At 34.9% G+C, this 11,861-nt stretch overlaps 1 protein-coding gene across 1 annotated transcript in view; it reads right to left on the reverse strand.

Moving 5' to 3' along the window:
- The window catches only part of GFRAL (GDNF family receptor alpha like), a 52,968-nt gene extending 41,823 nt beyond the window's left edge, over positions 1–11,145 (reverse strand). Inside the window, exons 1-4 of the mRNA XM_036316489.1 lie at positions 11,124–11,145; positions 6,595–6,729; positions 3,855–4,007; positions 1,432–1,842 (exon numbers count right to left, since the gene is read on the reverse strand). Of these exons, the coding sequence (XP_036172382.1) occupies positions 1,432–1,842; positions 3,855–4,007; positions 6,595–6,729; positions 11,124–11,145 (721 nt within the window). The remainder of the gene's footprint in view (positions 1–1,431; positions 1,843–3,854; positions 4,008–6,594; positions 6,730–11,123) is intronic.
- Between the last annotated feature and the right edge of the window lie 716 nt (positions 11,146–11,861).

Here is an 11,861-nt window from a genome sequence, read left to right on the forward strand (position 1 = left end):
TGTCAAAAGAATGGTGGGATGGGTTACAGTTCCCCACTGTTACAATATTCCCAGCTCAGGACCTTTAACTAGCTGTTTCTTCTGCCTTAAATGCCCTTTCCGAAGATATTCACAGGACTCAGTCCCTTACCACTTCCAATCTTTACTCAAACATTTGCTTTTTTCACAACAACTTTCTGGCCATTCTATAAAAAACACAAACCACTTACTCAGACCAGTTTATTTCTTCTACCTGTATTAGTTTTCTCTTTAACACTTATAGTGTTTGAAATATGTATCTCAAGCCTGCTGGCGTGGCTCAGTGGTTGAGCATCAACCTATGAACCAGGAGGTCATGGTTCAATTCCTGGGGTCAAAGCACATGCCAGGTTGCAGGCTCAATCCCCAGTGTGGGGCATGCAGGAAGCAGCTAATTGATGATTATCTCTCATCATTGATGTTTCTATCTCTCTCTCCCTCTCCCTTTCTCTCTGAAAACAAAAAATAAATAAATAAAATGTATCTTGTTAATTTCCTCTTTGTTCCCATACTGGATGCTGTGGATCACTACTTAGATCTCCTCTTTGATGATCCAGGTACAAGTTTCCCCAGCTGTTGGGAGTATTTTGAGTGCTGAGTCACACTAGTCCTTTTCCTGGCATTGCCAAAGAAAGCTGCCACACCCAAGGTTACAGACTTATTCAGATTACAGCTCATATCTCAGGACTAGTCCAGTTGATGGGTTCAAGGATCAGGGATAAGGAGGCTCCCTTGCCTCAATGGGTATGATATCTCTGAAAAGCTATTCCAGGCCCATGCTTCTTGTGGAATCAACCAAATTTGCTATGGCCATTGTGTTGCATTTCAAATTCTTCCTCTACCTAATCCTGTTTTCCTCTCTTCATTATTGCTGTGGTTACTGATATCAAAGACCATTATCTGTGTGCAAACAAACCTCTGTATCAAAGTCTGATTCTAGGGATTTTTGTTTTGTTTGCTGTGTATCCCATCTTAGCATATGGCCTAGGGCATGGTAGGCACTCAAAACAAATATCTATTAAATAAATGAATCATCATCACTTTCCATGATGATCTATTGCTTTAAGTTTTTAAGTCCCCTGAAAAAAAACCAATAATCTCCTTCAATGAAGGATATAGAGTTTTTGTTTTGTTTTGTTTTTAATCCTGTTGCACAGGAACTAGCACGTTGTACATGTCTCATAAGTATTTGTTCAATAAATGAATGAATTCACATTTTGCTAAAACCTTTTAGCATTTGCCTCTTTGTTCATAATCACTTCGGACATAGTCATAGTATTAAGTTTTGAAATTTTAATTTCCTAGGAGAAACACAGGCAGAAATGACAGAGCTGGAATCAGAAATTAAATATTCTTTAGTTAACTCATATTTGTGATTATACTTAATATTTCTAAATTCTTTTGAATACCAACCGGAAACAATGGCCTGGCTGAATCCATCTTCATCGTCTTCACTGAAGGCTGGAACTTGATTAATTTGAGCATCCTGCATACATTTGTCTTCAAACAAACTCTTCCAAATTTCCATGCACTCTACTTTTGAAGGGTCATTACACTGACAAGTCCATAAGATTGTTTCTTTCAGGCTTTCTGTTAATGCTGCACACAGGTGGCTTCCATCAAGGGTCTTACATTGTTCTGATTCCCTCCCGCAGATTTTCTTAAAATTCTCATATAAAAAAGTGCAATGCTCAGATTCCTGGCAGATTTTTGCTGCTATGGCACAGTCATTCATTTTTTCAACCATTAGTGACGTATCTTTCTGATGGAACCATTCTGTGGTATTTAATTGTGATGCCAAATCTGAGGATAGTGCTGATTCTTCTATGAATAAAGTAAAATTGAAAAAAAATAATTAGCCTATGACATTTTAATGTTTTCTAACAGGAATACAGACATATCCTTACTAAATATTTCATTATCTACAGTCTTTGAAAAATAAAGTTATTTCCAGAGTGCTATGACAAATAATCTTGAACTGTTAAAAATTGAGAAACACTAGTTTGGGTAACCAAATAATGGGCATTTTTAAAATATTTGTCCTCCTCATATACTTTTGTCTTTTCATTATATTTTGACAATTATTGGTACCTATACTAAAGTGTTTCTCAAACTTTTTCATTATTTCCCCCTTAAGCCTTTTTAGAGAGTTTTTTTAATAATTCCTCTACTTTCTCTTGAAAATTTAATTCCATAGATATACTATATATCTGTTTAGAGGGAAAATATATATATATATATATATATATATATATATATATATATATATATATATTAGAGGCTCGGTGCACAAAATTCTTGCACTGGTGGAGGGGGCTCCCTCAGCCCAGCCTGTGCCCTCTTGCCCTCTTGCAGTCCAGGAGCCCTCGGGGGCTGTCCACCTGCAGGCTGACATCCCTCTTGCAGTCTGGAACCCCTCACTCCTAACCGTTCACCTGCTTGCTCCTAACTGCCCGCCTGCTCACTCCTTACCACTTGGCTCACCACTTCTTAGTGCTGCCGCAGAGATGGGAGAGGGTCCCGCCACTATTGCTGCGCTTGCCAGCCATGAGCCCGGCTTCCGGCTGAGCAGTGCTCCTGCTGTGGGAGTGCACTGACCACCAGGGGGCAGCTCCTGCATTGAGTATCTGCTCCCTGGTGGTCAGTGCACATCATAGTGACTGGTTGTTCTGTTTTTTTCTGCCATAACGGTCATTGGGCTTTTATATATAGAGATATATATACTTTAAGCATAATAAATTTTAATGGGCAAAATTTGAAGAGATACTTACAAATCATATATATAGAGAGCAGCCGTGGGCAAACTACGCCCCACGGGCCGGATCTGGCCCGTTTGAAATGAATAAAACTAAAAAAAAAAAAAAAAGACCGTACCCTTTTATGTAATGATGTTTACTTTGAATTTATATTAGTTCACACAAACACTCCATCCATGCTTTTGTTCCGGCCCTCCAGTCCAGTTTAAGAACCCATTGTGGCCCTCGAGTCAAAAAGTTTGCCCACCCCTGATATAGAGGCATATAAGCACTTGAAAATATGCTCAATGTCATTATTTTTTAAGTGCAAATCAAATCCATAGTGTGGGACCACTAAGTATGTATTAAGATGGGAAAATGTGAAATGATCTGAGAATGTGGAGCAACTAGAACTTTTATATATTGATGGTTAAACCAAATTGGAAATGTTGTTTGGAAACTTTTTATAAAAGTTAAACATAAACTTTATCATATGACCCAATAATTTCTTACCCAAGAGAAATAAAAACTTATATTTGTACAAATCTTATATGTGAATATGTATAGCAGCTTTATTTATATCCCTAAAAATGCAAGTGACTCTTAATGGTGAACCAATCTGTGGTCTAACATAGACTGGAATACTACTCCTCAAAAAAGGGAACAAACTTATACATGAAACAATGATGAATCTCAAATGCATTATGTTAGGTAGAAGAAATTGGGCTGAAAACGTTGCATGTTATATAATTCCCTTCATATGAAATTCTGGGAAAGGCAAATTATAGATAAGAAAAGTGTTGAGTGAGGTCACCATGCATGATTGGAGGAGTTGGGCAGTGGGACCATTCAAGATAGAGGAGGGGAAAGCCTATTGTTTATAGGGTGGGAGAAGGTTGCTTTGTGAAAGAAGAGGTGAGGACTTTAGTGTAATTACAGAAATATGTTGTGCAGATATTGAGATGTACAACTCACAGACTCTTAAGTTGCTTGAAGACAATCAATTATTTAAAAGTTCATAAAATTTATTAGATGCAATTAATTGTAAAATTGTACTTTTCTTTTTCATAACTTTAAATATTCCATATAACAATATATTACCTGATTCATTGATGCATTTTTTTCCAAGCAGTTTGTTAACAGTGCAATAGAAGTCATCAGTACAGAGACAATCTTTAAATTGTAAACTGGTTTCCACTAAGGATTGGATGCCCAGGTTACAGCTCAATGAATTCTTCATCCTGCAGGGGTCACCTGGATTTCACAAACATATAGCATTCCAGATATTATTTTGAATATAATTTTATCCAAAGTGCTTTTAACATTAACCTGAATAATTTATTATTATTGTTATTATTTTTACTAGGAGCCCAGCGCATGATTCGAAATTGCACGGAGTCGCCCACCCTCTGGTCCGGCTCTGCCTCGCCCCCTGGGCCTCGCAGCAGCCATGGCCACTGCTGGTCCAGCCCTGCCTCCCTCTCCAGCCCTTGAAGCAGCTGTGGCCGCTGCTAATCAGGCCCTTCCCCAGCGCAGGTGAGTGGAGGCCCCTGCCGCCCTGCCCCTGATGCTGCGCATGCAACCTCCTCCTACCCCGTCGACCCGTTACGGCGTCCCGGTTAATTAGCATATTTCTCTATTATATATGTAGATAGTTCTCAGCCATGGATATGTTTTATTGATTTTAGAGAGGAAGGAAGAGAGAGAGAGACATTGATGAGTTGCTTTCCATATATACCTTGACGGGGGATCAAACCCATAACCCAGGTATGTGCTCTAACCAGGAATCCAACCTGAAATCCTTTGGTGCATGGAACAATGCTCCAACAAACTTAGCCACCTGTCCAGGGCTGAATAATTCATTATTATATTAAGATTTTCTGAGTTTGCTACATAATGTTCATAAGTTACTTTTTAAGCAAAAATAAAAATGTATATGTGTGTGTGTGTGTGTATATATATAAGTATATGTATATATATACACACACACACTTATGTGTATATTACTGTTTTTGTAAATTAAAATTTTCCACATTTTTAAATAGCTTTGCTCCACTTAGAATGCCAATTTTTGCTCCAATAATAATCACAACTGCCCTTGTATAAGGTGACCAGAATGCTCTTTTGTCAGTTTAGCTATTTCAGGAGTTAATTAGTATTAATCTGCAATTTTATTTTACAACATTTTAAGATTATAACAAGAGATGTGTAGGTAGTTCTAAAGTTATCATGGCAAATGAAGTGGTCCTGACACTTAGAAAGCACTCAATAAATATTATTAAATAATGAGTCCTTCATAATTACCAGTAATTCATTTTCTGCTTTAATTTAAAAAGCCATATTCATATACCCAAGCATTTTCTCTTTTTTTTCATCTTTCTGAATAAAACTACTTGATATCATTTCATTTGTGGATTTGAGCATATTTCTATTTCAGCTTCTTGCATGGGATAATTATGCAAACATTGCAATTTGCTGCTATTTGTACACTGAAATAAGTACCACACTGAATGTGATATTTTAAATTGCCATATAAAATGGAGCTTCATCATCAAAACAAATAACAGATGGTTTTTTGTCATCAACCTCTATTCTCACTTAAAAATATTGTGTCACTTTGAGCAAATTATGCCTTTGAAAATCTTTTCCTAAATAGTAATAAGAATGTTTGGATTAGAGAGCTATATCTTTCTTTGGAGTATGAATAGCCCATGACCTCCCTTCAAGTGCAGGGAAGAGAAGGAAATCTCTCTCCCTTCCACTGCATGCCATGTAATTCCTGCAGCTCTGCTGGTGGGGACTGAACACTATGATATTGTCAGAACTATAGGTCGCTGCCTCTTAACCCAACACACTCCACCTGACATCTTTTGGGAGGTAGAAGAAGCAGATGCCAATAGGCAGGAGTTATGAGCTTTACAGAATTTACTCTTTCTGAAATAGATGGAGAAATAAAGTGAGTCAGGGAGGATATATTTTTATTTTCCCTTTCAGATTTCTTTTATTGAATATTCCAGAAAGCTGAACAGGTTTTATTGTATTACATATTCGCTATACAGGATGATACAATTATCATTATGTTAGAATATGATATTTTGAAAAGTTTTGTCATAATACTATTAGGGCAATGTCCTACTATATAACCAGATTATCTAAAATTGAGTCTTCCTATAATGCTCTCACTCAATATTTATTCAGTACTTGGTATATTTAGAACATGGTTTTTTGTTTTTGTTTTAAATAAGTAACAGTAATCCTCTAATCTTTACATGCTCTACCCTTTGGGCCTGTCCTCAAATATTTGGAATGTAGAACAAGTTATAAATAATAATATATTTTAGCATGCTCTTGATACAGCTGGAATGCAAAATGGTATATATCTTGTGAGAATATAGAATGCATGTTATACACTTACAAATAAATAATAATGGTTTTGATCATCACAAACATGATTATTTCCCTATTTTGTCATTGATATATTAACATATAAGCAGAAGAAATTTGATTTGAAAATGTGTTGTTATGCTTCTGAGAAGCATACATATAATTGTGACATTATACATAATGAGATAAGTAAAAAAAAAAAAGATAGGCTGAAATACTGCATAATGCTGCCCATGGTGTCAATATATTTAGAACCCTTGAGTAGTTTAAGAATATCATTTTATAATTATAATTCACTAATAAGCAGTTGCAGGTGAATCACTTGAATACCACATTTGAGTAAAGTATTTAGAGCAAAACTAACTTAGTTCATCAGATAGTGAAAGAAAATATCAACTCCTAGTCTTATCTCAGTACAAGAAAATCATTTGAATGTATTTCAAACAATTTGTTTTACCTGAAACACTGCAGGCGTCTTCCATTATTCTCCAGGCATGTTTACATCCATTCACATCACTTAGGCATTGGTCTCTCAAATATGTGCAGTCAGTGGTTTGGGAAGTGGATTGATTTTCTGAGCACAGCCCCATGGCTTGAATAAACAATCACAGAACAAAACAAAACAAGTTTGAGATATTACAGTATGACAGTTATTTACCTCAAATCTATGTCATTAATGATAAAGAGCATAATTGTGGAAAATAAAATGTGATGAGATCATTCAAGATTGGAATGGATCTTTACCTCCCCTCTAGCTTTAGGTTTATATTTCTCCTACATAAGATTCTTCAGTGAATAATCTGCATTTGCTCTCTCTCTCTCTCTTTCTTACTGCCTATTTATTTCTCAACTTAAAATTTATTGTTATGACTATTACTCTATTGACCCTGGTATTTAACATGTCCTAATCATTTTTATAACATCAAATTTTAATAGTTTTAAGACTTTATCTTGCCTACTTTTATCATTGGGCATTTTATTGTCGTTTTGTTCTTGAAACTCTCCCTTCCTTCTCTTCTAGTTCTCTTGATACTTATTCATTTGATATTTTCTGACCACTCAGAATCCTTCCCAGGATCCTCTTACTCTTCTGTTATATAGTTTTAGTTTATGTTCTTCCCTCACACTTTTTCCATTCTCATTTTACACATTCTCTGTGAATACTTCCATGTACTCTCATCATTTTAACTAACATCTCCAGACTGGATTCTCAAATGTACAATTAAATCCCATCATTTTCTAGAATTCCAGTTATAGATGCTGTTAATCCCACCTACTGTTCCAAACACACCTCCAGACTATAGTATCTTTAATATTGACCTCATAGTTACATTTCCTGATGGACTACCCTACTTCATCAGCAATTCCACCATTCACATAGGCACCCAACTAGAAACCTTGAATTTGTCATAGATCCCTTTTCTATCCTGAACTTCACTCTCTCATATCCATTCATGCATAATTTGTTGACTATCATTTAGAATATTTCACCAGTTCATTAGTTAATCAGTCTGACTCCAGTTTCATCTATTCAGATAGATTCTTTTTTTATATATTTTTTTTAATTTTATTTTATTGTTTAAAGTTCAGTATTACAAATAGTAGTACATACGTCTCCTTTTCCCCCCATTGATTCTTTACAGGCTCTAAATTGCCTAATGCAATATTCCAGTGCTGTCATTTCTCTGCTTTATCTTTGAATGGTCCCTCACAGCATGACTTATATTCTTCATCTTTATGGTTTCCCAAATGTTCCATGCTGTCTTGTACCTCTGAGCATTTGCTGTACAGTCACTAGTAGGCACTCATTTTCTTTTTCTTCTGAAATAACTTTTTTTTTTGTCCTTTAAGGCTCAACGTGATAATTGCCTATTTTATAGAAACTGTCCCTTAATTCAATACCCGCTTTTCCTACATCCAAATTGAATTTAATACCCTTCTTTTGTTTCACTACAATTTTGGGAATTCCTCATCTAAAGCATTTATTACTCTGTAATAAAAGTGTGTATTTTTGTGCTTTTCTCCACAATTGGATTTCAGGGCTTTACTGGCATTAGAGGTAATTCATAACTGTATCTTCCTCATCAAACACAATGATGCATTATAGATATCTAATAAATGAGTGTTAACTTACATCAACTTGAATAGTTGTTTATAGATGAGTTACATATAAAAAACTTATAATATTCTATAACAATAATACTTTCCAGATATTTACAAGTTATTTTGAATAGAAGAGTAAAGGTTCCAAGCAAGCTTTCTAGAAATATCAAGAAAGGAGCAATGTTAATTTAGCATATTGTACAAATTACTCAAATTGATTCTGTAAGCATGCAAACTGAAACTTGCTTAATCAATCCATAGAAAAATATGAAAATTGCAGATGAATTACAGAGATAGACTATTAACTAGAATCAAGAGACATTTAGCTATATCTTAACCAGAATCAAATCACTTGAATTTTTAAAAGGATGTTGTTAATTATTAATCATCTGTGACAATATAAAATTATAGGCTTAAAATATTTATCTTACATCTTTTCCAATCTCTTCTCATAAGGAGAATCCAAGACAACTGATTAGATCATATGTGCTACTTTCTGGGTCACCACATGTGAAGGTTAGGGCCATGGATGTAATTTGGTCACGTTTTTTTTTAAATTGAGGACTGGAGCAAAAATTAACATAACAGTTTTCAGTTTCGTTTGTTTGTTTGTTGCTTATTTGTTCATGGATAACCTCATTTAGCCAAGCCCAAGCCCTAGGTTTGCAAACTTAGAGAAAGATAAAGTGAGCTCCTTGGATTCTGACCAAAGGTTACTTTTTAAATCCAGTTTACCGAACACCCTGAAGTAGGGATTTTATGTCAGAAATTCTATTTACAAAACACTGGAATTTTATTTTCCATTGATCATTATATCTTATAATTGTCTCCCTCCACCAACTTATAATAGGTGATGGTCTCCTGGATATATGATTGAAACCTCACCAGTATCTCAATGCAATAATCATTAAGGAATTCTACTATGGTCTTTCCATAAATCCTTGCATTTTCTTTCATATTTAAATGTTTAGGTTGAACAATTCAGATTGTTTATTTTACGTTATTTTTTATACCTTCCACTCAGATGAAACACTGAACCAACTAGAAAAACCATCTCAACGATTTGACCCACACAACACCAAATATCTTCAACTTTCCAAAATCTTATTCATTCCTAACTGCATTTGTTTGTGACTGTGTATTTAACCCAGTTTTCAAGGGTTCTCTTGAAGTGCTCAGTGAAAAACAAGGTATATTTTAAAATTAATATGATGAAGAATGTTGCAGATTATATTTACCCTTTAAAGATGTAAAAGGCTCATGAGGATATTAAATACTCTTTTAATAATTCACTATGTCCCACATGTCTTTGGACTTTCCCACATCACAAGACCTATTTAGATAATGTTAAACAAGCATTTTGAAGAATGAACTGTGGTAAATACTGGTTGAAACTATTGCCCTGGCTGGTTTTGCTTAATGGATAGAGCATTGGCCTACGGACTCAAGGGTCCCAGGTTCGATTCCAGTCAAGAGCACATGCCCAGGTTGCGGGCTCCGTCCCCAGTAGGGGGTGTGCAGGAGGCAACCGATCAATGATTCTCTCTCATCATTGATGTTTCTATCTCTCTCTTCCTTTCCCTTCCTCTCTGAAAAATTGATAAAAAATATATTTAAAAACAAACAAACAAACAAAAAAGTATCAAATAGTACTATTTTAATCCTGTGAGTATTGGAAATTATTTCTCTCCTTCATGCAACCTAGTGTCAAGGTTATCTAGGAGTAAAAGTTGAAAACAGGAGGCCACCATTGCCTTCTCCATAATGAGGTTGTAATATGTTTTGTGTTTTCTTATATGGCTATCTGATCTACAAAAGTTAAACTCTCCTACATTCTCTTTATAATAAAGAATAGAAATAAGATATTACTATCGTTAGAAATAAAAACAAGAAGCAAATTTTTGGAACACTGAATAACTATTACTTAAACCAAAGAAAAACTAAAAACATGTTAAAAATGCTTTCCCTTCTTGCCTTAATTTTTTTGACTTGGTTTATTTTAACTATCCTTTTGTGCTTAACATAATTTGAAATAGACTTTTCTGTTTTCTTGCCCACAATTATGTCTTTCTTTATCAAAATTTATTAGTGTAGAATAAGCTGAAAATATACTGGCTTTGGTTTAATGAGTGGACTATTACTATTCAGCTATAATCTTAAATATCCCTTTTATTCTAAATTCATTTTATATATTCTACTAAATGCTGAAGAAAACATAACTTCTCCAATAACACATATGTCAAATAGAGTTCATGAATTCTACTTTAAGTAGAATTCTTTTCTACCAACATCTTACAATAGATCTACACTACCCAATATAAGAGAGACATAGCCATACTTTATCTCTCGGTCACAGAAACTGACTGAAAGACTAAGCATTTGCTTCAGTGTTATTTTATTCTATAAATGACTCCTACCTTTTAAGTATAGACACCTTAAAAGTAGGAGAACTGTATGGTTTAAATTAATTTCATTTTTATTTAATTTTAAAGAAAAATAGATAATAATTTGAAATTTGTCATCTTATAACTTGTAAATAGATACTGGAAGGTTTTATTTCTAAAAGGTTCTAGTATATATGTGAGTTCCATAAGTCCTAATAAATAACTCAAAGTAACTGGATTATCCTATACACTAAAACAGAAGCAACCCGAGTAATTAATGCAATTCTCACGTTATGTATCTTCTGTAATTATAAATGAGCAAAAATAAGTGTAAATTTTTGCAAAAGTCATAAACCATGCTAAAATAAAAATTTATAATTTGTACTTTATATTATAAGCCCCTATTAGCTTAATCAATAGTTAAATTACACAGGAAAGCATTTGGTGCCCAAAGAATTGGTGTTGTGAAGTCAGATAAACCAGAGCATAATTCACTTACCCAGGAAAATGAAGACTAGCATGCTGGATGGCTTGGGCTGTTCACCTGGAAGAAAGGCAGATGTACCTTCTCCAACCATCTTCTTAACAACAACTGTCCGGAATAAGCCTTCAGCCCCTGCTCTTGCTTCCTAAAAGCATTACAGATTCAGACAAGTCATGTACCTAGGTCACCACTTCCTCACCGATCTTTTCTGAGCTGTGAACTTTCCTTGTTACGTCCAAATTCAATTATTTTGTTTTGAGTGTACTGATCTCAGATATTACTCTTCCAAGAAAGCCCACAAGCCAGATACTAAGAAATGATACATACTCTGCACATTCATGGAAAGTGTTTTCTTTCCTACAACTAGAATATGAAATTGTGTAAAAGACTGCCAACTATAACCCAAAATTTTCCTAAACACTTGAGCATGCTCAGTTTCCACTTGCTTAATTAGTCTCATTAAGGCAATTTTATGTTATTTGAGAAGATTAAAAAGGAGAAAAGGCATCAAAGCAGCTCAGAAAAAATGCCTGGGGAATTCAAGATCCACTAGTATCAAACTGGTGTACTTCATCCTCCCAAATAGGAAATGCTCTCTCCATGTGCCACAACCCAAGTATGCGTAAAGGTTCAGTATGCTTCAGCTACAGTTCCTCCAAGCCTCCAATGCAGTGACAGTGTAAGAAACGACTTCTCACCACAGTGCAGAAATCCTACTTCAATGGAAATGGAATCCTCCACATGTGCTCATCA

Source organism: Myotis myotis, unplaced genomic scaffold, assembly GCF_014108235.1.
Source record: "Myotis myotis isolate mMyoMyo1 unplaced genomic scaffold, mMyoMyo1.p scaffold_m19_p_7, whole genome shotgun sequence".
Classification (NCBI taxonomy): domain Eukaryota; kingdom Metazoa; phylum Chordata; class Mammalia; order Chiroptera; family Vespertilionidae; genus Myotis; species Myotis myotis.